At 41.8% G+C, this 27,364-nt stretch overlaps 1 protein-coding gene across 3 annotated transcripts in view; it reads left to right on the top strand.

The window, feature by feature from the left end:
* The window catches only part of UNC79 (unc-79 subunit of NALCN channel complex), a 161,654-nt gene that overhangs the window by 90,247 nt on the left and 44,043 nt on the right, over positions 1-27,364 (top strand). For 2 of the 3 annotated variants that reach the window (XM_087813828.1, XM_087813833.1), the window contains 11 exons: positions 258-544; positions 2,816-2,998; positions 3,576-3,738; positions 6,222-6,371; positions 6,956-8,134; positions 10,888-10,995; positions 14,470-14,586; positions 17,121-17,204; positions 20,547-20,649; positions 22,990-23,130; positions 26,352-26,390. In XM_087813828.1, the coding sequence (XP_087669954.1) occupies positions 258-544; positions 2,816-2,998; positions 3,576-3,738; positions 6,222-6,371; positions 6,956-8,134; positions 10,888-10,995; positions 14,470-14,586; positions 17,121-17,204; positions 20,547-20,649; positions 22,990-23,130; positions 26,352-26,390 (2,554 nt within the window). The remainder of the gene's footprint in view (positions 1-257; positions 545-2,815; positions 2,999-3,575; positions 3,739-6,221; positions 6,372-6,955; positions 8,135-10,887; positions 10,996-14,469; positions 14,587-17,120; positions 17,205-20,546; positions 20,650-22,989; positions 23,131-26,351; positions 26,391-27,364) is intronic. The other variant, XM_087813832.1, reaches the window with a different exon arrangement.

Here is a 27,364-nt window from a genome sequence, read left to right as displayed (position 1 = left end):
TTGCTATTCGAAGAGAAATTAGTTTTGTAATGCCCCGTTTTTATTTCTATTTCCTTATCACTCCCCAATTACTTAGTTGTGGAAGGAAAACCAAGTAATGCTTTGCTTAGCAGGCCATATTGTGCCTGTAAGCTTTTCCAGAAAAGAACCTTTAAATACTTAGTGGCAGAAGAATGGTGCTTTATCATTAAGTGAGGTTTTAGTGTAAAATTACATGTGGAGGAGTCACCCATTGATGGCCTATCTTGTACTGACAGGACAACAATCCCCTGAGAATGACAACACCATCAAGGACCTGCTCCCAGAAGATGCTGGGATCGATCACCAGACAGTTCACCAGCTGATCACAGTGCTCATGAAGTTCATGGCCAAGGACGAGAGCAGCGCCGAGTCGGATATCAGCAGCGCGAAGGCCTTCAACACAGTCAAGCGGCACCTGTATGTCTTACTCGGCTATGACCAACAGGAAGGTTGCTTCATGATTGCGCCTCAAAAAATGCGCCTGTCAACTTGCTTTAATGCGTTTATTGCAGGAATTGCCCAAGTAAGTGTAGTAACAGCTTTCAGAAGTCATACCATTAGGCTTTCAGTAGAAGCAAGTAGTGAAATTCCGTGTAGCCAGCATGGGTTGAGTGTAAAGGTTTGTGCAAGTGACTTTATGAGCCAGGGTATGTGGAGGGGACTATAAAGACGAGAAGGCTCAGCAACCTGACGTCATAAAGGGAGTTGGGGCTTTATTTGGGGGGATAAAATACACGCAATATAAATTTACCGTTTTAAGTGTACAGTTCTGCGTCATTACATGTACACAGTTGTGTAACCGTCACTACTATCCATCTCCAGAACTTTTTCATCACTCCTTAACCCTAAGCTCTGCCCACTGAACATAGGCAGGGTGGGATTTTTGTTTGTGGGTGTTTTTTTGAATTTTAATTGGATGTACTGGGGTGACATTGGTTACTAAAATTATACAGGTTTCAGGTATACAGTTCTGTAACTCATCATCTGTGTATTGTATTGCGTGTTCACCACCCAAAGTCAAGTCTCCTTCTGCCACCATTTATCCCCCCTTTCCCCTCTCCTACCTCTCCCCACCCCTTTCCCTCTGACAGTCACCGGACTTCTTTCTTTTTTAAAATCCTTTTTCTTTTTGGCTTCAAGTGGAGAGTTGGATTAATCACACAACTTGCTTCATGTCACGTTGTCATCGTCAGCTCTTCCACGTTTGTCCGCTACTTCTACCTGCCGTATCGTGTGCCATGGTGTACACCTACCATGCTGCGCTGTCATGCCCCCAGCGACGGACACTTAGATCACTGCCAGCTCCTTACTGCCCCAAACGGCTTGGCCGTGGACATCCTTGCACATGCGCCTCACTAATGTGGGATCCTTTGAGATATGATCCAAGGGCAGAATTAAGGGATTGTGGGGTATATTGTGTGCCTAATTTGACCAGTGCTACAAATCTGACTCTCCAGAAGAGCTGCACAGTCTGCAAAGGGTATAATATAATGGATATTAATTTCAGCTCTGCCACTGTTACTGTTATGGCCTTAGACATCCTCTGCTTGTTTGCTCATTGGCAACAGACTTTTTTTGAAAGATTAGAGACAACATATTGCAAAGCACCTTGCTCAGTGCCTGTCTCCTGATAGGAACTCAATGATGGTAGCTGCTATCAATTAGCTCACATAGATTGTAAAATAATGAACACAGATAAGCAAAGTGGGAGCCATACATATGTAGTTGTCTCTTGCTGATGCTGATAACTAGATGGATCACCACTAACACTCAGCTGTCTGTGATGAAGAGAGAATACACCATTTCAGACACCAAACCCTCTCTCCCTTTTCCCCTCCTTTCCTCTTTCCTTCCCTTCCTCACTTCTCCCTTTCTAAATACAGGTTATGCATATTCATTTTAGAAATATAACCAATAATTTAAAATATAAATCTCAAAAAAACCCGCAACAACTAACATTTTGGTGTATATCACTGGCTCCAAATTTACACACACACACACACACAGTTATGCATATATCATATATATACATACATACATGTGTATATATATGTATGTATGTATATGCATGCACATTTTAAATAATGTTATACATATTGATGTATGTGTATCCTTTTTAAATTTAAAATATATTATGAAGTTCATATAATGTAAATAAGTCTATATTATATCCTATTTAATGGCTACATAGCAGTCTGCTGTCATAAAAACAATCTTTTATTAACTAATCCCATATTGTTGGATATGTAGATTGTCTTCAGTTTGGGGTGGCTACACTGCTGACTGCCTTTATGCATTCATCTTGGAACACTTGTCTGATCATTTCCTTAGTATATACGTAATTGTTGTATTAGAGGCTGTGTGCTTATTTCTGAATACGTGTTGCTAAATTGCTCTCCTGGAAGGTTCTGTTGAGTAATACTATTGCCAGTGGTGTCTGAGAATGCCCATTTCTCCACATGATTTCCAATGCTAGGTGTTTTGATTGATTCTAAGTTTTATTCTAGTTAATAGTTTAATATAACATTTTAATGGATAAAATTTTATTTTAATAGATAATCAAATAGATGAATAGATATTAGATAATTAAGTAGATTAAACTACTTTAATATTGAAGCTTTTTTTCTTGTGAGGTTGGACTTTTCCCCCTTTTTGTGTACTGGCCATTACTATTCATATTTTGTGAGATGCCTGTTAAATATTCTGCCTGTGTCTCAATGGTTCATATTTTTCCTTTTGGCTTATAAGTGTTTTCTATAGTTTTCCTTCAGTTACTAATTCTTCTCCTTTTCAGGTTATGGACTATAACATTAACCTGGGAAAACACCTTCTCCCCCTGGTGGTTCAGGTGCTCAAATACTGCTCTTGCCCTCAGCTTCGGCACTATTTCCAGCAGCCGCCCCGCTGCTCCCTGTGGTCCCTCAAGCCGCACATCCGGCAGATGTGGCTGAAGGCCTTGCTTGTCATTCTTTACAAGGTGAGCTGCTGCCCTTGCTCCTTTTGGGGTGAAATGACTCTCTTAGTGAGGAGAACACTTAAGAGACCTGCGCTGAGAATTTTGTAGGACAATAATTTGACCTTCAGAAGAAGAATTGTCATGTACAATTAGTACTGAGAAGTAGAGCTATTGGAATGAAAATAGAGATGGAGGCCATGCCAGTGGCTTCTCTTGAAAATGTTTAAAACAACAAAAAAAGATGAATTGTAGAACATTGACCAGCAACCTCTATTTATGACCAGAGTCTCCTATTTTATCTATATATGAATTCTTATGCCAGAAAGCAAGGAAAATCTTTAAAATTGTATTCATGCACCAAATGTTTATGCCAGATAATTTTCTTGAAAGGAGTTGTTGCTATGAACTGGCGTGCTTGCTGCCCCTGGTTCAATACAAGAGGCAGGGAACAAGGTCATGATAGGAATTTATGTTTGCTTTTCTGTATTTTTCTTTTTATCCCAGAGAAAAACTGAGAAAGCTATCTAGCAAGATCAAGTGGGAAACTTAGCCTTCAAAATAATCATTTATATATTTCTCCCTTCATTTTATTGCGCAGTATCCATATCGAGACTGTGACATCAGCAAGGTCCTGCTGCATCTGATTCACATAACAGTCAATACACTCAATGCACAGTATCATAGCTGCAAGCCCCATGCCACGGCAGGACCTTTGTACAGTGACAACAGTAACATAAGCAGATACAGCGAGAAGGAAAAAGGTACTTCACATATCTCAATTCTATCCTAAACTTAGCTTGAATAGGTAAGACATTTCTGGACGGTGTTTCTCTTAGGAGATAGAAGGGTGCCCCCAGGTATCATTCTGGAGTAAAAAAAAAAAAAAAAGCACTTACTGCTTCATTAATTTTCCAACTTTCCCATGAATGTCGCTGCCTTAATTTTTAAAATGAGCATTCAAGAGAAAGAATTAGTATGCTTCTGAAGTCCATTTCATAAGAAGTAGAGTTTGGTAAAAATTGTCTGCTGTTTGGTTAAGGAGCCTTTGTGAGCCTTTTCCCACTTGATGGAAACACCTTGCTTTGGGCTGTGAGGTAAATCTTGGTCAGCACTTAGTGGAGCCATGTAATCTTGTCAGTCTCTCGTTTACTCCTGAACTTTGTGCTCACAGATTTGAATGGAGTCTAAATTTGCTGAAGTGCTTTTTTTCTGGCTGTCTTATTTAATAAAAATTGATTCAAGGCAACTGGAATGAAATACTTTTGTTGCATAGGTTTACATTATTTCCAATACTGACTTTTTATATTGATAGCTTTTCCACAAAGGAGGCCATAGAATAAAACTTTAGGGTAAAATTATAGCCTGAAAGTTTTTAGGTGAGAGCTGAAGAACCGAGGTGTATATCTTTAGTGCATGTCCTGGGGTGACTAGACTTGTAAAAGGTGACATTATCTAATCCAATCCTGGGAGAAAGCCAAGTGTCCCATGACCCTTTGGGTTGTTGTATAGTGGTGTTAATAGAGTCTCATTTGGTTGACTGCTCTGGAAATATCTCAATAGGATGGATTGAAGCCAGCTTTCCATTATTGGTTTATTGCTGCAAGGTCTAGGAATCTCAGTTGGCTATAGATGGAGCTCTGAGTACTAAGTTTTTAGTTCTGGTACCAATCAGATCCTTTCTGAAGACTATCTTGTCTACCAGTTTAGGTCCTAGTTTCCGGGAAATTGGGTAGATTCAGTTACACTATGTGGGCTCAGTCTTTGGGCCAACCCCAGATGAACCTTTCTGAAGGGGAGGTGCCACCTTGAAGTCTTTCTTCTCTTTTATTCAGTATATTTGAGAATTATTTCACAGTTATGTAATGGAAATGGTATAACTATTTCCTCAAAAAATGTATTTTTAAAAGGAGTATATTTTTATAAAGGAAATAAAAAATAAAACATCACTGTGTTGTATCTCCCCAGAAACACAGGAATTTAATAGGCTTTCTCATCAGTGTGGAAGTTCACTGAGAGTTTTGTATCCATTTTGATTGTTAACATTTATTTTTTACTTGACAAAAAAGATTAGTATTCTTAGTTTATCCAACATCTGCTGCTTCAAATTTCACTTACTGTAGACTCTTGCTGAATTAGGACAGGATCAAAACATAACTCTATATTTGTACCCCCCTATACTCAAGAAACCTTAAATAATCATAATTGAACCTGAGCCTCATTTTGTCCTAGGGGTAGATGTTAATATAAGCCAGATGCTATGATTTCAGTGATAGTCAACTCGAGTAGTAGGCTAATTCCATTTATCGTGGTATTAAGTGCATTTTCGTAGCCTTTTCTCCTGCTGCTTTGTACATGGCTTTGGACTGTCCAAAGCGTGAAAAAAGAACATCTGAGATTAAGGGAACTTTCCTCATTAATATGTTTTTGTGTTTATCTTTGATTTAGGAGTAGTCAAATGGGGTAGAGGAGGGCATAGGAACAAGCTTAACGGACCCTCCAGCGGCCAGGTTGTTTAGCAAGCCGTAGGCTGATGGATCGAAGATCCTTTCAGGGGTTCACGAGAGTTACACGTGGCAAACTCCTCAGAGAAGACTCGGAACTAGGGGGAAATGTTACTTTCTGTTTTCTTTTTCCTTTGTTTACTCTTTCAGTCCATAACCATTTGTGGAGCTTTTGAGATGACCAGTGGCCTTTCTGAGCTGTTTCTGTGTGTTGTGTGTTTCATTACCAAATGTAGAGTACAGTATTTTGCATTCACAAAGTATAAGGTGCATGTACTGTTAGGCTGTGTCTATGCCAGTTCTCAAACCCCAGGAAGGCACGTGTTTTTGGAAAGAGTGAGATCCACTCATTTTGTCAAATTTTCTTTGGCCAAGTTCGCCTGAAAATTCACCCAAAGCAGGGATGTCAAGCAGATTCCTGACGAGTATGTATTACCTGGTTTTAAGTACATTGGAAAAGCTTCCGCGTGAAGGCTCTCTTGGGATACTGAGATGCCTCTCTTGAAAATGCTGCCAATTGTCACATGGAAAATGAGGGGCAACCTTGTGTAACCGGTTGCTCTGTCCAACATATGGGTGATTTGATGCCTGGATGAAATGCCAAGCTGTGGCTAGACTTGGGCTGGCGTAGAAAGCACCCCAGACTTGCCTCCGTGTAATGCTGTCATTGAAATGCTTGTGTAGACACAGCCTCAGAGAGAATAACCTCTTAAGTGTAATTTTGACTTTCTCTCCCCAATTAGAAGAAGATAGTGTTTTTGATGAATCTGATATTCATGATACACCTACTGGACCCTGCAATAAAGAGTCTCAAACTTTTTTTGCAAGATTGAAAAGGATAGGCGGCAGCAAAATGGTGAAATATCAGCCGGTTGAGATGAATGTACAGAGAAGTATGAATTTTTTCCTCTTAGTCATTTTATGCAGAAATGTTGTACTCTACCGTTTGTTTGGGGTAAAATCTTAATTTTATTATGTTACTACACATTTTAATGCCGTTGATTTTATATATATGTATGCATAAGCAGTATATATATACACATTTATATATATACGTGGATCGACAGGTACCTCATTAGTGTCATGACTGTCCTACAGGGCCATCGCTTGGTTTGATTTGTTGCAAAATGTTTGCTTCTCTTCCACACAATTTGAATACAGTTCTCTAGACCTGCCTCAGCCAAAAGCGATCCCCTCTCCTGTGTACAAATGAACAGAGCTGAGGAGTTATCCTGAAGCCTGATTTCAGAAATATGATCTTAAACTGCCATTGTGGGTTCTTTCATTCCAAAGGTTCCTGGTTTTTGAAATTAGAACGAACCTTACAAAAACTTGGCCAGAAAGTCAGTTTTGCCTTCTGGTGGAGCTGGGATTGTGATGATGATTTATGCCAATTGTATGCCCAGGTATGAGGGGGGAAAAAAACAACGGTGAAATCTCCCAGTAAAATAGTACTAGCTTTTTCTGTTTTAATCAGGTGAAATAGAGCTGGCTGAATATAGAGAAACGGGCGCGTTACAAGACAGCATTCTCCACTGTGTGAGAGAAGAGAGCATTCAGAAAAAAAAGCTGCGCTCTTTAAAACAAAAATCTCTTGATATAGGGAACGCAGACTCCCTGTTGTTTACATTAGACGAGCACCGCAGGAAGTCCTGCATAGACCGCTGTGACCTAGAAAAGCCTCCCGCGCAGAGACTGCAGGACCACGGACGTCCCAGACAGAACTCTGGCGCCCGGGCTCCCGGGAACCCCGACGGCCCGCAGGAGGCGCGGCGGCCCGTCATTCCCGAGGTGCGGCTGAACTGCATGGAGACGCTGGAGGTCAAGGCCGCGTCCCCCACGCAGCCTGCCCCTAGAGAGGACTTAGATCTGATCGATTTGTCCTCAGACTCGGCATCCGGGCCCGAGAAACAGTCCATGCTCTCAACATCTGACAGCGACTCCCTGGTCTTCGAGCCTCTCCCCCCTCTCCGGATAGTGGAGAGTGACGAAGAGGACACCATGGACCAGGGAAGTGATGGTGCCCCCGGGAAACACGCGGCCTCCTCAACCTCCCTCCCCAGCCGCCCCTCCGCCCTCAGCCTGAGCACAACTCCCCTCGTGCAAGTAAGCGTGGAGGACTGTTCCAAAGACCCTTCTTCCAAGGACTCAGGAAATCATCGGTCAGCAGGTGACAAGGACTCCAGCCTCATAGCCCTGGACGACCCCACGGACTCTGAGGAACTGTCAAAGCCCGGGGAGCTGCTCGAGTTCTCCAGCGGCAGCCCGCTCACGCTTAAGCAAAAACGAGACCTCCTTCAGAAGTCCTTTGCTCTCCCCGAGATGTCACTGGACGATAACCTCGAGCCCGGCGTCGACGAAGAGACGCCAGGTGGGCTGATGCCAGCTTCAGGGGTCAAAAATGTCCTCCTCAAAGTCCCTGAAGATGGGGAGAGTCCTATGGAAAGCGAGAAGCCCGACACCAGTGCTGACTCGGATACAGAACAGAATCCCGAGAGGAAGGTCGAAGAGGAGGGAGCCGAGGAATCTGAATTTAAGATCCAGATTGTGCCCAGGCAGAGGAAGCAGAGGAAGATCGCCGTCAGTGCCATCCAGAGGGAGTACCTTGACATCTCCTTCAACGTGCTTGACAAACTGGGAGAGCAGAAAGATCCAGGTGAGCTCTTGTCTCTCCTTCCTGTTGGCCTTACGTTCAGGTTTGTGCACCTTCCTTGTTAGGTGCTTGGCACCGACTGTGCATAAATCCTTAATCTTATAACGCCAGGGAGTGACATTAGAATTGCTTCCCAATCACTCTGAGTCCCTCCTGCCTAGTTGCATCTGCTGGATTCAGATGTGGTTCTATTGGCTCCATAAATGTTTCCCCATCTGTTTCTTCAGTCAGTTCTTGACCATGTTTGGAAATAAGAGGCAATGGTTAATTCATGTCAAGATATTCCAGATATCGTTTTAGTTTACCTCTATCAGCAAAAGTCACTAATGTGAACTCCTTTTGCTTTCTTTTACCCCCTGCTTTATACTTTAGTGAGCTGTGATATAGTCCAAAGGAGGGACAAACACAAAGGGGTAAAGTAAAGCAAAGAGGCTTAGAATAATTAAGAGTTGACTGTATTAGCATTTAGGGCCTACAGCTGATTATATATTTTAACCAATATCAGCAATACGGTGGCCATGTGTGCCCTCAGGAACCAAAACAAAAAGCCCAGTTACGAGTGAAACCCACATCCATGGACACCACTTGATGGTGAAGTTGTCACAGCACATGCCTCGTGCCATTCCTTGTGTTTCCTTGGAGGCACCGTTTCTAAGAACGATAACTTGCAAAAGTGGCAAGCCGATAATCCACCTCATCCTAAAACACAGTCTTCTGCAGTATTACCAAAACACTGCTGCTTCAAATGCTGCTTCATTTTCTTAGCTCATCTTTTAAAAAAAGGAATGTGACTCTTAAAAAAAATGGAATTGGTCAGGGATGTTTATTTTATTAGATCCATAGGCTCTAGAGCATTTCTTCTACTCGGCCACAGTGGCCTCTTTCCATTTCTTGGATATTCTCTACGTAGTTCTATTTCAGGGCCATTACACTGGCTGTCCTCTCAGCCCCAAAACTGTCTTCCCCAGATATTTACCTGGCTCACTCTCTCACTTCTTTTAATTCTTTGATTAAACATCAGGTTCCCAATGAGGCCTGGACTACACCCAGTCCTAAAGAAACTTGGCTTAAAGAATCTTGGTACACTAATGGTAATAATAACTGTCTTACAGTAATGACATTTCTTTAAAATTAAAGATACACCAATGATTTTAGTAAGCATACCAAAAACCTCTAGAAGTTTCAACAATCTTTCAAAGAATTCTTGAAAATTAGCGTTAAGCGTTCTCATTTTACATAGTCGGTGGGGTTATTATGCCATAGTACCAGCATATATAAAATAGGCAGGTAAGGGTAAGAGAGGGAATTACACGTGTTTTTAGCTAGTGGCTGAGGGAGAATACCTAAGAGTCATTAGTATCTTAATGACTCAGGTAAGTTAAAATGGGTAGTTATTTTGTGCTTTATTGAGTTTGGGAAACATTATTAGAGTTACACTTTTTTGTTACTAGGAAGTTGTTAATCTGGCAACCATATCTATGTAGAAAGACCCCTGAGAATCACAAACAGATGTTTTAGAATCAGTGTTCAGAGGTTTTTATGCCATGCTCTCACATAGGATCTATTTTATTCTTATTTCTGATAGTTTTGCAAGTTTTGTGATCATCCAGTAACAGAATAGCATCTGCATACCTAAACTGTATGTATGTATCTCTGGTGTCTTGCTCTGTGACAAAACCCAACAAGGACTGACCGTAGTAAAAGGATGAGACAGATACATTATTAAGCTTAAGAACCCGAAGCCACTGAGGGTGGCTTCCCTGCCTTGCAGCGCGGTGTAGTCACGAAAGCCCATCGTGGGTGACTCCAGGGTGCTCTCTGTGTTTAGCGCTGCTTAATATGGCAAGGTGGTTTGTAAAGAATTTTAGGAGGTTTGCTACAATAACCTATTAAACTTTTCAAAAAGTTTTAAAGGGTAGTCTTTACCTAGAATGATGTGGAGTACCTTTCCCCCATTAGGTTAATAAGACAGTGTTATATGCAGAAAATATTTCACCTCAGCTGTATTTGTTAAATAAAAGAAGCAAACGGTACAGTCTGTTTCTTGCTCAACTAATAGAATATAAAATCTGAGTTAACAGTATTTATTTCATGTTCGATATAGTCCCTGCTCTTAAATTACTTATGGGTTAGCAAAATTATAGATAAGTACATAGAAAATTACATTATAGAGTGTTAGGTTAGGGAGAGATTAAGGACAGGGTGCTCTGGAATTATGTAAGAGTGTCAGCTGACCCAGTTTTTTTGGTTTATATTTTGGTGGGGGAGGGGTCCTAAAAACCATCTTAGAGGAGGAATTTTCTGTACAAATTGAGATGTAAATGATGAATAGGAAATTGCCATACAGAGGTGGAGTGGTGGTATGGTGTAGGTGGAATGAACTGTAAGCGCCTTTAGGTGTTGGATGAAGAGAAATGCAGCCTGGAAAGGTGAAGGGATGGCACCCTCTCAAGGACAGGCGGTGTGAGCACACGAGCCTTAGTTTTGTCGTTGTGTTGACATTGATCTCTGAGAGGCATGGCCACAAACGCAGAGTGCAATATGCAAGCAATTTCCCATGGAACTTTGAAACCACTTTGTATATAATGCCATTAAAGAAATCAGTAGGTCAGATAATATATAAGGGTATATAATGTGTACATAATGTAAGTAGAAGGTATTAGGCAAGCGGGGAAAGGATATAGAAAAGGTTCTGTTCTATCTAGAACTTGCTTTTAATCAGTGTCCTGAGTTTTAAATAATATTTGTGATTGCAGATCCCTCTACTAAAGGACTTTCTACTTTGGAAATGCCACGAGAATCCTCGTCTGCCCCTACGTTAGAAGCAGGTGTGCCAGAAACAAGCAGCCATTCCTCGATATCAAGTAAGCTTTCTTCTGCATTGATTTTGAAGCATCCTTTGCTGCATTATTTTCAATTTTCACACTCTTGGTCGTTTTTCTTTCTTTTTTTAATATGTTAGCTTCCCAGGTGACACTATGTTGTATGTTCTCAGAGACCCTGAGGCATAGGCCCACCTTTGTCAACATCTCAAGTGTTTGATAAGTCAATATGGTTACTGATGGGCCACGAATCCTAAGATGTTAAGGAATAATCACTGAATTTCATCATTAAATAAAATAAGAATTATATATTACAAGCCTAGACATAAAACATGGAACTGGATTTGGAGCAAGTGAAAAGCATTGTCTATGGCAGAATTTTACATGGAACACTTTAAGTGAATCACCTCCATCACTGACAAAATTTTATCTATGTTATCATAAAATAAATGTATCTGATATCTCATGATAGAATCAAGCCCTTTTGAATCAGAAAATAAAAATACCCTGGCGCAGCCAGATGTGGCTCAGCGGCTTAACATTGACGTAGAATCCAGGAGACTGCAGTTCGAGTCCCAGTCAGGGCACATGCCCGGGTTGCGGGCTCAATCCCCAGTGGGATGCGTGCAGGAGGCAGCCGATCAGTGACTCTCTCATCATTGATGTTTCTATCTCTCTCTCCCTTCCTCTCTCTGAAATCAATAAAGATATATATATATTTTTTAAAAAGTCCTGAAATTCTACAGGATCTATAAGAGGCAACTATTTGGAAACTGCCTTCTGTTGTTAGGTCCTAGATTTTGTCCTGAGGAGCTTGAGTTCCATTGAGGTGAGGATAGGGTGTCCACCTGGCTCAGTGGAGGTGATTAAGAGATTTTAGAATAGGAAATTTTCCACAGGAATCAGACATAAACAGAGCTGCAAGTTCTGCAAACCCTTGTCACATGCGCTGGCATCGTTTGTTCCATGTGGACACTGCCCGGGGGGTTGGTTAATTTTCATTTGACTCTCTTGAAATGAAGATGATTCTGACAAATCAGATCAAGATCTTAACTTAAACCTGGGCTGGTAGTGTGGAACGACATCACCATCTTCATCGTTCATTCATTCATGCATTCATACATTCAGCAATTATTTATTAAGTGGCTGCTGGGTGCCAGGCACTGTGCTTGGCATTGGGGATCAGATGTGAATAAATAAGACACCCCTTCTCCAAGGAGTTTACAGTCATAATAGTGGTAAGAGCTAGCATTTACTTGACATTTATTGTGTGCCAGGCACTGTGCCGCGCTGTTTACACACATTGCTGTCTTACTCGATCCTTACATTAGCAGTGTATCGTTGACCCTATTTTATAGATTAGGAAACAGGTTCAGAGAGCCTAACTGCCTTGCCTAAAGTCACACAGCTACTAGGTGGCAGAGACAGGAATTGATGCCAGGTCTGTCTGACTTTTCAAGCCCGTGTCTTTTTAGTATATATGCCACACTGCCTTAGAATAATTCACATTTGGTTAGAATAGAGAATATAGGCATTCTAAGGAAGAGTTTCCAAGTGACCGTTATTTGCCCTTTTGGTAGCAGAGAGGAAGGGCTAGTTCTGAATCTAGTTGTTCTTTTTTTTTTTTAATCACAAAAAACCTGTTTGATAACCCAATAAAATGCCCGTTTTTAAGTCCGCATACTAAAATCATGAAAGCATACTTATTCCTCCTAATTTGCATAAGTCATCTAAAAAAAAAAAAGTGAATTCTAATGAGAATTCCAAGTTGGCTATAATTTGAGAAGGATAACTAAGTCAGTTTGAGTTCAGTGCCAGTTAAATGTATCATAAAATAAATGTATCCAGTGTGTCATAACTCCCAAGTCGCTGGCATTAGATTTCCACCTTCCTCCTCCTCTTCATTAAAAGCACGGATTGGATGGCCCTTGGTGATGTGTTCTTGGAGGCATAATGCCAGGGGTCTTACACACTGAGCTAACTATTAAGGGTTTTTATTCTTAGGGAATTCTGTTGTCTATAAAAACAGCAGAGAATTGGAAAAATTATTCAATCATTAGAGATTTTAAATCTTTTTTTTTCCTGTGCTGATTTTTAAGTTTGTGAAATCTACAAGATTTACACTTTTGAATTTTAAAGAAGCTGTACTTTTCAAGTGAGTCACAAAATTATAAATTTTCCCAATCAGCCAGAAGATTGAGAGATTTTTCCATATTAGTTTGCATAGTCATTTCCATGAGTTCAGTTAACATGGATTCCAACACACAAGAATTCCAATTGCACCCCTGTCTTTTCATCAGTTTATTAGCTGATTATTTTGTAGCTAAGCATGTCATGACCACCATGAATCAAATAGCCTGCTACTTACATGAAAAATAATGTTATGATTGATTTTACATCACACCAAGTTGCTGCCTTGGTACCGTTTGTGAAACCTGTGTGTAACATTCAAGGCTTTCTGGGGCCATACAGTCATCCCAGTTTCTACTACCCCCTTTTAAGTCACATAGTGCAGAGCTTCAGTTTCTGAAATTGTCCTTATAATGGAGTGAACGGCCACAAGTTCTCAAATATCCCAGTGCTTGGGATCATGTAGAAAAAGCACATCAGTGGTGCTCTGCCTTTCTCACTGGGCTGGTGGCAGGGACAGGTGGGACCGCTTGCAGAGGAATAGGAGGGAAGGAAGCAGGTGGCTTTGTCACTCAGCGGTCTCCTGGCAGAAGTGCTTTTCATGGTTTTTCTGGTTTGGAAATGCTTATAACTTCACATTTCATTGGTGGGATATTTGTCAGTGCCTAACGCAGGATAAAAATGTTACCGCTATTTTCTACCACAAAGATGTATACTGGAATATAGTTGTGGAACACTGTTCGAGTCACACTTTTCAAATAGTGGGAGAAGGCTCATACGGAGATTGAAAATAGCACTGACTTTGGAGTTAACATGGTTTGGTTTTACGACTGCTTCTTTGTTGGTTGGTTCCAAGTAACATAATTTCATTTGCTTCAATTTCTCTCTAAAAATCGGGGTTGATATGTGTCATCCTACTCCAAAATATACATGTATGTGTATACACACACACACACACACACACACACACACACACACACACAGGGACCTCAGGGGATATAATGGAGACCGAAACTATTATGTACAAGCTCCATTAAAGAAAATTGAGCTATAAGTCTAGAGTGAAATTATCTGTCTTAAATCCTTTTTGGAACAAGGCAGAGTATATAAATAAAAAGTTAATGACAATAATCATGTTGTTGGGGTAAATATTTACAGGCTACAGATAAGTGCTCATAGATACTGGTTTTTCTTTATCAAGTGCAGAAAGGCACCCAGAATAGCACAGTGCCTTAGTTTTCCATTTGGACAGGAGCATACAATTTACCAAACAATTACGCATAGCTGAGGAAGATTCAATTAAGATTCTATATGGATGTCTAGAGCCTTTGTGTGCCATGCAGATTTATTCCCCCTAGTAATCATCTCCTAATTTCCTCCATATAGCTCAGTATAGGCAGATGAAAAGGGGATCCCTGGGAGCTCTGACAGTGAGCCAGTTAATGAAGCAACAGCTGGAACATCAGTCTAGCGCCCCCCATAACATCAGCAACTGGGACACTGGTGGGTCAAGCTTTTTCTTCTTGTTTTACCTCTCAGATTAGCTAATGCCAGTCTCTCTGTGTCCCCTCTGCTCCCTTGTTGAGGAATAGATTTTCTCTTGTGCTCTGTGGTTAAAATAGTTTTTAAAAACCCGAAGGTAATTAATAAGCCTGTTTAAACTTTCTAAGTGTTCTAGAGCCATCTGTTCTCCCATCTAGGCTGGTCCAACTCGTTTTTTTCTTTTTTAAGATCTAGATTCCAGATACTAGGTTATCTATCTGGGAGTTAAATGATGTAAATGCATAAAAGGGGGAATGGCACTATGACTTCATGATGCGAATTAAAAATACCAAACAAAACACCAGGTTATCCGTCGGTATTCTCTGTTTTATAAAGTGCCCAAAATAAAGGATTATTAATAGTAATAATAAGAGCCAGTGTCAGCTCAGCGATGTCATGATCTGCTGGTAGGTTTGGGAATATGAGCTGTGTGTTTGAGTCAGCAGGGCCACCAGGTTGCAGCCACACCCTCATGCCCATGGGACGGAAGCGCATCTAACCTCACTTTTAAAGAAAGGGCTGCCCGCCGCAACGTGTCTGGTTTACACACGACCACTCCGCATCTCCTTCACTTCGCTACCACTTTCTTTCTGCACACGTACCCCTTTCCCAAGCTAGCAGTTACTGCCCCAGTCCTGCTCTTTTGAGTGCCTGCTTTTTTTTGTCTTTTAAATTAAATGGGTCATTTGGGTTACAAGATTATATGTGTGAAAGCACTTGGCAACATGGATGCGCTAGGAAAATATCAGGGTTTATCACTCTGATTTGGGGGCTAACATTTGGTTTAGGCCAATGTAGTATCTTGGTTAGTACTTTCTGGCTACGGTTATATGAGATTATTTTAATATCCTTCCTTATAATCAGGAATTATAATGTCCACAAAGCCAAAATCTTGAGATACTGTTATTTTTAAAAAAACCATAATAGTTACGTACATTTCAACTTATTTTCCCCCTTTGATCTTAAAAACCAAAAAAAAAAGAGCTGGTATAGATAACTGAATCTCAGACACTATACGCAATCCTACACTTAGCAAATAGTTTCAACTTTCCTGGCCTTTATCAGGGTGGTTAACATTTTGAGGGTTTAGTGTTTTATCTTTCTTTTAGTGACAGGTGGTAGTGAGTAATGAAATAGCCAAAAGCCAACAGGCAAAAGAGACCAGGAGAAAGACAGTGGATAACCAGTCTCGTGAGTTTGGGTGAAATCTTCTGTTCACACCAAAGAGGACTTTGTTGCCCCCTTTACTGAGATGAAGCTGTGTAAGGAACTGAGAATGAACGCTTTTGTTTGGTTAGTTCTTTAATAATTAAATGCCCAGCTTTTGTTGGGTTGACCTGTGGGCCCCAAAGAGTAGTTAGCCATTGTACTGTTTTCTATAGCAAGCAGCTCAGCCTGAGCTGTTTTAGATTCTAACTATAATGACAACCCAGTTTGATTGACTCAGTAGAGATAAAAAGGCAAACAGCGCTCTATTTCCAGTCTAAATTTTAATCTAGAAAAATCTACCTGATGCCAAATAACCCATTTAACGGAATTTTTCACTTTTCAACCAAACTTCAGCCTTGTTCCTGTCACTCTGGTTTCTCATTTAATACTTGCCATTTCCATGCTGTCTGAATCTGTTTTGCCTGAGTTCTCCAGGGCTTGTTTTCCATCCTTCAAGTCCAACTACAGCTTCATCGCAACATTCTTGTTTTTGCTCATGGAATAAAATGTTCTCCCTAAATCTAAGACCAGAGGAGAGGCGATGAACGTGTAGTTCAGTGTTAGGGGGCATGGGACTTCATACCACATATGTTGATTCAGTGACTTGCTAGTCTCCAAAAGAACAAACCTGGTCATGTAGACACACTGAGAAAGGCAGCCTGAAACATGGGTCACAATCGAGCCCCCTCAGCATGTACCTGCTCGCTCACAGAATGCTGTCTCTCCTCCGTCCGGGGATGCACATCTGATGGCCTATGTTGCTTCATCTCTCATACGAGACAGGTGTTCCTGAAGCACTGCCCCTGCATTTCTGCCCCTGCCCCCTTATTCCTGTTCCTCAGTCCTCAAACGCCTGTCATTTTCTTGCTACCAGTTCCACATGTTTTCTGTATGACCATTTTGGCCATTGCCCCAAATGATCACTTATGTACTTATTGATTTGCATAAAACATTTCTTTTATGGCTGTGATATTAGCCTTTCATTTTTTTCATTTCATATCAAGAGATACGGTATTTGAGCTTTTTTGGGGGGTGGGAATCTGGACTATTTTTGGATGGTTTTAGATGCTCTTCTGTTTTTAATTGCATTTTATATACCTAAAGGGCAGGTTTGTAGTGAAACCCCAAACAGCCCTGCCCTAAAAAGTAGGATGTTTCCTGTAAATGTTAATAATCAACAATAATGACCAAAAACATGGCCCCAAGAGATTATTGGTTAAATTCTTTGTATTGTGAATTATGCTCAATTGCCACATTGAAGACTGAGATGCTCTGTTTGTCCACAGAACAGATACAGCCCGGGAAACGCCAGTGTAATGTGCCAATGTGCCTAAACCCTGAGCTGGAGGGACAGCCATTGAGAATGAGAGGTGAGTGGAGCCACGGAGTCGCAGACTGTGAGAAACGGAAAGAAACTGTATCTGTCAATCATCGAGTCATTCAGCAGGTGTGGAAATCTCTTATTTAGCAGCTCCTTGAAGAGGCTCCAGCCTTTGCTCAAACACCTCCAGGGACAGGAATGTATGACATCTCTCCGAACACGACCAACAGGAAGTTCTTCCTTCGAGTGACTTCCTAACCCTTGGGACCATACAGAACAAGTCCAGTCTCTCTTAATAGCCATCTGTTGCTTATTCCCTCAGTCTTTTCTAGACCACACGTCCCTGGGTCCTTTGGTATTCCTCCCGATATGTATCAGCTTTCCATCTCAGTCTGTGTCTGCTTCTCTGAGCATGCCCACCTTCTCTGTGTTCCTTCTGGAACGTTGAAATCACTGATGAATAGCTTCTAGTCAGCCATCGGAAACTGCACGGACTGTACTCTTGACTTTGTGCTGCTCATAGGCGCAAGCTGAGAATGAGTCTGTGCTAAGGTCATTAGGATATATATTTTCAAAATTCATCTCATGACTAGTTAATCATTACTTTTGTTCTTTTTTAATTCAGGAAGCAAGTTACCCTATCATTTGTAAGAAGTAAAAAAGTAAAAATGAATGATGGTCTTATCTCTTAGCTAGCCTCTTAGATCAAGCAGACCTACTATTCACATCACTCTTCTAATTCTCCCTAGGAATGAGGGGATATTTATCTGCAGATTTTGCTAACATTCGTATCGCACTGAGTAGCAGTTTTAGTCCCTGTATCTGATGAAAGGAGATTCTTCTCATTTAAGGGCCTAGGAAAAGCTTTTATAAGCAGAAATCGGGGTGGTCGAACAAACTCTGGTCCCTGTCCACGACTCAGTGACGCAGGTAGTAGCAGCACATAGAGGATGGGGTGATGAGAGGAAAGACGGACGGCGAGTCCCTGTCACTGTGAAATGAAGAGTCCGCCGGCAGCTCAGGGCCTGATGTGTGCACACATGCTTTGAGACAAACCAACACCTTTATACTTTCTCTTACCTCCCAGATTCCCAAAGCGGCTTTTGTTAAAGTCTCCGGCTTTGAAGTTGGGCTTTGGAGAAGGTCCCTTCTCTATTCTAAAGTTCCTAAGAACCTTCTAGTTCTGTTCCTAGTTCCAGATAGCATGTATGCTGGGTATTTAGGAGGGGAACCAGAGGTGGTCACCCCAGAAGCATTGCCAACAACGGGAATAGTGAGACTGCCTTTAACATTGCAGACTGAGCTGTGACTCAGCCATAACAAAAGGCAGCTGATGTCTATGGCTTCCCTTTTGCATTTCCTACCTCCTCCTGTACGTTGCTCTTTGCTGTCACATCGCTAGCAGTATTCAGAAATCCATTGATTCAGCTAATGTTGCCTTACGGGGACTGTTGCCCAATAACTTAACCCCTCCACTTTTATAGATGACTGCCATGAATATTGTGTCACACATTCTGTGTTGTCATTTGAAAACACAACTTCAAGATGCTATTGTCAAAAATACCTGTTTGTTGGCATTTGTATTGGATACAAATAATTGGCTTGAAACCACCCAGACAACTTCGATTTCCTCCCTTTTCTTGACTTGAATTGTGATTCTGTATAACAATAATGGGCAGTAATCTGAAAGCTTTGACTCAGAGGCTTTAAAAAAAAAAATCAATTTCTTATGTTTCTAGTAAGACTGTGTATACATCACCATATATCTAATGGGCTGAATTTTTCTACTTTTACCACAGGCATTTTGGGATCTGATAGACATGGTCTGTCAGTGTTCAAGAAATGTACACTGTGTATTGGATTTAAACGTTCTGTGTTTTGGTTTCTTGAAGCCACTTCATGTTCTTTACCTTCGCACTTAATAATCAGTCATATCTTCTTTTATCCTGGCCCAGTTCTTGCCTTTTCTACTATTAATCAAGTTATACATACTTATGCTTATAATAAATACTGTTGCTTCCACTCCAAGCTACATCTTTAAGAAAACAATTGGAGATTTTTGTTGATGATCCACTTGGGTACACTCAAGAGAGAGTAGTATCTCAGAAACAGCTGATAAATAGAGTGGTAAAATTTGGGTTCCCATTTGGGATCTTTAAATGTAACATAAAGACATTTTCAGATACTTTTTTTTTGCCTTTTGGGTCTGCAGGTCTCAGGCTTCTCATAAGCACATTTTGGAGCCTTTGATCTGGCGAGGGAGTCAGTATAGCCCGGCAGCGTTTTGCCTCTTCAAAGGCCCACGCCACTCTTTCTCCCTCTCATTGAAACGCATTGCCCACTTGACTAGGTTTCTAAAATTTTTATGTTGACTCCTTTAGAAACCAATTCTCTGCATCATTATCTTTCCCCTACTTAAGGAAAGATCATGCAGTTATGTTTTGTTTTTCAGCACCAAGTTGCCAGCTCCTTGATGAGAAACAGATTCTTTCATGACCGTCGGGTTTTTTTGCCTTCTTTCCTGTTCGGAGAACTCAGTCTCGGGTTCTGTCGTAGAGCAGGGCATTGCTCTGGATAGTCACTTTGGGATTCTTCTTGGAGTGCCTCGTTTCCACGTTCCCAGGCATCTGCCAGCACTGCTGGGTTTCCTGATGGAGAGCAGTCTCCTGACTCCAGATTTCCTCATCGCTAGACCACGCTGCCAAGATTCCTGCCTCAGATTTCTCTGAAGGCAACAAAACCCAAGATCTTAAACTGTGTGGTGTTGATTGGCTGAAGACACTTGATGATTCCTTCAAAACACTTGATATCTCATTTTTAAATATTTCAGTTTGAAAAATGAAGTCTTTCATTTTGGGGCTTATGATACTAATTTCCAAAGCAGAAAACCGTCTTAATATTTCTTAGCTCAAATATCTCCTCTCACTTAGGGGTGTGGAGTTCTGGGAACTTACTCCTTTCCCAAATTTGCAACATTTTAGTGTTGGTACATATTTGTGATTTTAGAAACGCTATCGTATGGGCAGCTTCCATTTATGCCTGACAAGTAAGGGTCATAACTCATTTAGGGTAGCCTTGAATAGATTTCCCCCTTTCTTCATCTTTGTCCTGGTACCCTGTTCACCCTGACCTCACCTCTTTCTGATTTTTTTAAGGTCAAGAAGCAAAGCGAGAGATAGGAGTTTGGCTGGTAAAGTCATACAAGCCGAAACAAATCACGATCTCTCTTGAATTCATTTTACTCTTGAGGGTTTTCACAGTGCTATTGGGCTGTCCTTGTTACCTCCCTGTGAATGTGATCTTTGGAGGATTTATAAGAGGTGAACAGGGCTTTTCCTGGCCCTCGGAAACAGATCTTTACTCACCGGTTGTGTCTTTGCTGCTTACCCAGGGGCCACTAAATCCAGCCTGCTGTCAGCACCCAGTATTGTCAGTATGTTTGTGCCAGCACCCGAGGAATTCACAGATGAGCAGCCCACGGTGATGACTGACAAGTAAGCTCACACAGTTACTTCCTTCACCATGTTTGCAGAATCTGAGAGTTTGCCCACTGTGGCTATGAGAAAGCTCCAGAGGAGGTGTGCTATAATTTGTTCTCCAATGACTGTAGCCCTAAGTGCTGGTATGCATTTATTATTCTAGAAACATAGTATCGTACGGTTAGGCAGCTTCCAAGGCATTTAAAAAACTTGGACAACTGCAGACGATATCCACTTACCGATTGCTCCTAGCAGCAATTTCACACAAGTAGAGCCCCACCCAGAAGCTTCACATTATTAGCGTGGGACTGAGTTGGAGACTGGATCCTCACTCCCATTCTACCAGCAGAACCTGTTCTCTGAATCTCAAACTGGTTATGCCACGTCTCGGTTTGTCAGCCCTCACTATCCCTAGATTTCTTATAGGATAAAGTCCAAATGCAGTAGCTTATAAAAGCCCGTTTGATTGTGAAGGTATGGCCTTGCCACTCCTCACCAGGAACTCTTTGCTAAGCCCTCTCATCTTCTCCAGAGCATGCCTGATGTGTTCTCTCCTCTGCGATCTCATAGGTGCCCTTCTCTTTGTACTATCTCTGCCTGGTAGACTCCTATTCATGCTTCAAAACCCAATTTAAGGCACATTCCCTGATTCCATAAGGTAGAATTAGTCATGCCATTCTCCAAGTTTCGATAGTATTTGATGTATCTATCTATTCTACCACTTATCACAGGGTATTTTAATTGTTTAGTTGTTCGTACATACACATTCTGTAATAGATTGTGAGTTCCTTAGGGACTGGGACACTTTCTTCTTAGAGTATTTTTTTTAAAAAAAAATCTTTATTGATTTCAGAGAGAAGAAGGGAGAGGGAGAGAGAGAGAGGGAAACATCAATGATGAGAGTCATTGATTGGCTGCCTCCTGCACGCCCCTGACTGAGGATTGAGCCCGCAACCCGGGCATGTGCCCTGACAGGGAATCAAACTGCGATCTCCTGGATCCCAGGTCGATGCTCAACCCTGAGCCACGCCCGGCCGGGCTTTCTCAGAGTATTTTACACTCTAAGCTCCCTATACATTGCCTGGCACATAAATGCTTGTTCATTGCATATGATAAAGCATAAGACTTAAAGGGTTTCAGGTTTGGAGGATCCCCTTGGGCCAGGGAGACTTCCTGGTAAAGTAACCCTTGTGACTAATGGGGCAAGCTTGTGATAGGAGAGGAGGGAGAGGTGGAAGGGGCTGGAGGGAAGACCCATGTAGCTGCGCACAGCTGACAGTCATTACTGAAGGCGTGACGGTGCCTGTGTGAACAGCTGCCTTGGTATGTCCACATGGGGAGCACCTAGTTGCTTGTGGAGGACTCCTCCTGGCTCCTGCTTTGGTAATTTCCCCATTGTGTGCCATCCTCCAAGTCCCAACCTTTCCTATTTGCCTTCCTGGTTGCCTGTGTATACATTCCATTTCTCTTCTTTTTGGTACAAATGTGAGTTCTATATTTTTAAAAAGTCAATTACTTAGGAAGTTTTTGGATGGAAGGCTCACAATAGCGCTCATAATTCAGGTTCCCTGGCTCTTCCCAGCAGACTTTCCCTTCCCATTATAGAGCTGCCCAGCTGTGGCTGAAAAGAAGAGCTTTGGCTTTGGTTGAGATGAATTAAATTGAGCCTACATTAGATATTACAGAGGAGCAAGTCGTAAGTTACTAAAGAGCAGGTGCCAGTGTGTTTCTTTCTCTCTCTTTTCCCCCTTTTTTGCTCATCCCTCCACCTGTGCCATTGTGTTTTTATATATTACACTCTCTAGGTATGGTGAGTTCATAAAACTGACCTGAGTGGTAGAGAAGAGACGGCCATCCAGGCTCCCCAGGCTTTCTAGAGTGTTCTATTGACCTGACTACCTGTTTCTCACCCACTAAAAGGACATTTTTAAATTTGAAAGCTTAGGAAAGCTTCCATTTGTGTCTAGGCATTTTTCATGTTTAATTTCAACAAATGAAAAAATATCTAGCTTCTGACTATCCTTAGCAGTAATTTCACATACATAATCCCTCAACTAGAAGCTCTAAACTATTAGTCCAGTTGTCACTCACTGTAGTAGTTCATCTCTAGGCCAGGTGTTTGTGACCCGAAAGAATGTTCTCGGTGGCCCAGGAACCTTCCTGGTCCCTGCCACATGTGCTGGCTGCTTCTGTGTCTATGGTGATGGTGACAGTGGAGTCTCCTATTTATCGTTAGACAACTGACCTCCTTTTGGGGACTTTTCCAAGACTCCCCAGAAATGGCTGTATGTAATTTGTTCTATATTGAAATCATTGCTGGCTTTCGTGGAGAGCACTCCTCTGCTTTCCTTGCAGATGCCACGACTGCGGGGCCATCCTGGAGGAATACGACGAGGAAACGCTGGGGCTGGCCATCGTGGTCCTCTCCACGTTCATTCACTTGAGCCCGGACCTGGCGGCCCCGCTGCTGCTGGACATCATGCAGTCTGTGGGAAGGTGGGCGTTGCCTTCTGTTGTTTGGTGGGAAGGCACCTCGTTCAATTTACATACTGAAATAAAACTACCAGGCCCAAAGGGAAACATTTAGTAGCCTTATTAATGCTTGATATTTGTGGGATTGACTCAGACTAATTTTAAAAACGGAAAGGACCAGATTTTTGGTTGACTTCCCAGCTGTGTAGGGCCACGAGTCAAGTGTCAGAGTGAAGCTAGAGGAAGATACTTAAGGAAACTGTTGTTTGTTGTCTGTTACTTTATGAGCTAATGGAGGTGACAGCGCTCAGAACTGGGTGGAGTTCAGAGTAAACACTTTAGGTGTTTCAGTTATTGTTGTTATTAATCTCTCTGCCTGTTTTAAGATGGGTCCTCTAGGCATTTTGTAACCTGGGGGTGGCTCACTTATGCAGTTGGGGCATTGGCACATGAGGGGGTAAATGGAAGCATAGCAGTTTCACAATTTTGACTCAGAAAAAGGAAGGATGCACACATTTTGGGAACAGGGCCTTCAGCCTGACAGAGGGAAGATTAAAATCAGCTGCTCTGAAAATTTTCATGTTTAAGAAACTTCCGTTTAGTAGGTAGGACCTTAGAAGAAAAGTGAAGTATTTCATGGATATAAGTGCGGTTCAAATTCAGTAACAAACTGTAGTCCTAGCATGAACAGCTTATGGAGGAGGGTTGACTTAAATTCACATGACTGTATTACATTTCCAGTCCGTGTGGGCACAGAGCTAGGTGCTTTAGGCTGTGGGCATTAGACCAGGCTTTTGTTCTCAAGTGCTTTGCGGCTTAGTTGTTGAAGAGGACAGTGGTGTGTGGAATAACTGGGTAGCCAGACAAGATAGAATGAATGGTAAGTTCTATAGAAGGTTAGGATGGAAATGATTTCTTAGGGAAGTTCTCTACGGGAAAGGTAGGGGAAAACTGGACTCTGGGAATTCCTTGTATTTGAGGGAGGGAAAGAACATGAGTCTTAATGGAGCTAGAATTTAACCTTTTTTTTTAAAAAAAAAAATGCTTTTATTGATTTTAGAGAGAGAATAAAGGAGAGGGGGAGAGAGAGAGAGAGACATTGATCAGCTGCCTCCTGCATGAGCCCGCAACCTGGGCATGAGCCCTGACTGGGAACCGAACTCATGACCTCTTGGTGTACGTGTACAGGAAGACGCTCAACCAACTGAGCCACACCGGCCAGGGCAATTTTTTTTTTTTTTTTAATGAAGAAATGCTGAATTCAAATTTAAGACAAATAGGAAAGCATTAAAAACCCCTTGACCCTAAAACATGTGATTCCTTAATCTCCCTTTCCCCGATTTTTCTGTATTACCCTTAGGAGTATATAGTCAGAGACGGTATAACTATTTTACCTCTCATGCTTACAAATAGCCAGTATGAAAAGTAAGCGATGAACACGGGAGATGGAGAGATAAGAAAAGATGAATGATTTCATTTAAGCCCTTGATTTTAACCTAATCATAATAATCGTGGAATAAATTTTGTCAACAACACTGTGGAACTGAGAGTTTTTATTAATGCCAGGTCAGAATTTCTACTGTCAATACTTTGCAGTGTTAGAACAGATAGAATTATTGTTGTGGTCTGTTACCATCTCCTTGGAATGGCTGATCTAAGCTGTAATCGATATATAGAAGGATTTTATTTTTTCGTTTTAACACTAAGAAAGAATAAACCATGTTCGAACATTGCCAGCTGTTAGGATGGAAACATGAGCTTTGAAGAAAAGCAAAGGCAAAACAGTATCGGATACATTTTTACATACTTACTGCACATATATTTAAATCCCTACCTCTTTTGGTTGGGTAGCAAGAGACAGGGAGAGAGCATTTAAAGCAAGTTTCCAGAATTCTTAACAACCTCAGCCGAATCAGCAAACCCGCCAAGAAGAGATTCAGCAGTCTCCGGGTTCAGGGCTTCCTTGCATGCCCCAGTTCCACACGAGGTCATGCGCCTGGACGAACACTTGGCTGATTTATGCTAGTCCCTCAGGAACTACTTCCAGGGTGTTCTAAGAGTATGTAAGTTCAGCCCAGCCTTTTCACTTATCACCCAAGCCTTTCCGTACGATTTTGGATTTTGCTCTATATTTACATCTCTCTTAAAATTTACCTACCCTGCCCTGGCCAGTGTGGCTCAGTTGGTTGGAGCATCATGGATTCAGTTCCCAGTCAGTATGGAGGTAACGATCCCTGTTTCTCTCTCTCATCCACGTTTCTCTCTCTCCCTCAGTCTCTTTCTCCCTCTCCCTCTCCCTCCAAAAAATCAGTAAAAACATATCCTTCGGTGAGGATTGAAAAAAAAATGTAAAAAGCAATTACCCACCCCTTTTTCTAGGTACAGCCTTCAAGATCATATTTGCCACACCCTTAATTACCGTTGATTTCACTTGCCAATGTTTATCTTTTCACTACAGTATGGTTAGCATGAGAGGGCCCATGACCAAAGCAGCTGGGAATGGTGCCTGGTGTTAGTGGTTGCTGGGCTCTCTGTTCCTCTCCAGATGTGTTCTTGGCTCAATCACTCTCTTGTGGTTTTAAGCAAATAAGTCTGTAGCATTTTCTTTGTTTCTTCAATATCCTACTGATCAAGGCATGTTTTTCTAAACCCACCAATTTAGTATATTCTCTTTCTCTGCCTATAGATTATTTCTGTGTGTACAGAGCCATGTAATTGTCCTTTTCAAAAATTACATGTTATATATTGATTACTTAACCTCATACATTTCTCTTCTCAATAGGTCCTTTTAACCCAACAAATAGCTGACAAATACCCCTATGTTCCATTTTACTATCTTAGAGAGGCTTTTGCAACTTGTGATTTGTTTGTGGTTAGGTTTCAGAAGTTGTATGCAAAGTAATGAATTTTGAGTGGAGTTAATATGGGGAAGGACTGGGTCAGATGCTGTTCCGATACCTGTCTGGCCCAGCTGCAGAGACCATTTTGCAAATTGGCTGGGTGATATCCAACCAACTTAACTGCATACATCTCCCTGGAGATACCTGATTTGATGCAGAAATCAGGTCTCAGGAACTCTCAAGTCCCTGGAGACCAACCACTGTGTGGGCCCTCTGTCCCTGCCTAAGGGAATTGTCAGAGGTGTCTCGCCGTCTAAACCAGAGCTACAGCGGGTCTGACTGTAGTATGCACTTCATCGTGAAGGCCTCAGGTATGCATGTGACTCTGTTTCCTTTATTTCCTAGATTGGCGTCCAGCACCACTTTTTCTAATCAAGCAGAAAGGTAAGGTCCTAAAGTGAGCCCAAATCTCACTTTCTTTTGTCTCCTGTGCTTGTTCCTCCCGTTTCTAAAACACAAGAGTGTGCACCGTGGAAGGAATATTGTTAAGGTCAGTTGCTGCTCCAGAGAGCACTCGTCCATTTCGTGCCCACACCTTCCTTCCTTCCTTCCTTCCTTCCTTCCTTCCTTCCTTCCTTCCTTCCTTCCTTCCTTCCTTCCTTCCTTCCTTCCTTCCTTCCTTCCTTCCTTCCTTCCTTCCTCCCTCCCTCCCTCCCTCCCTCCCTCCCTCCCTCCCTCCCTCCCTCCCTCCCTCCCTTCCTTCCTTCCTTCCTTCCTTCCCTCCCTCATTTTAGTCAATAAGCATTTTTGCCCGGCTGGGCGTGGCTCAGTGGTTGAGCGTCGACCTAAGATCCAGGCGATTGGTGTTCAATTCCCAGTTGGGGCACATGCCCGGGTTGTGGGCTAGGCAGCCGATCAATGACTCTCTCATCATTGATGTTTCTATCTCTCTCTCTCCCTCTTCTTTCCTCTCTCTGAAATCAATAAAGATATATTTTAAAATGAATAAATAAATAAATAATAAGTATTTTTAAGCCCACTCTGTACCAGGCATTGTGCTAGATACTAGGTGTCAGCTAGGGGCAAAATGGACCTGATTCCTGCCTTTGTATAGCTCACAGTCTATCTGGGAGGCAAACATGAATAAAATATTTGTATAAGTTTGTAACTGTAAACAGTGCTAAGTCCTGTAAACAGAAAGTATAGTGAGACATGTGTAACATTCATTTATGCAGCAAGTGTGCATGGAGTGGCTGCGGGGAACTGAGGACACCATAGTTAACAAAACAGCAAATCCTGATTTGCACAGACTTATATTCTAGTTGAGGAGGCAGACTGAGCAAATTAACAAAAAAACTGGTAATGTAATTTGATATCACTTAGTGCTCTTTGTTTTAATGATTCCAATGTAAATGGAA

This window comes from Miniopterus natalensis, chromosome 1, assembly GCF_054644295.1.
Source record: "Miniopterus natalensis isolate mMinNat1 chromosome 1, mMinNat1.hap1, whole genome shotgun sequence".
Classification (NCBI taxonomy): Eukaryota; Metazoa; Chordata; class Mammalia; order Chiroptera; family Miniopteridae; genus Miniopterus; species Miniopterus natalensis.
Note: the sequence above shows the minus strand (reverse complement) of the source record. Positions and strands in the feature narration are given on the sequence as shown.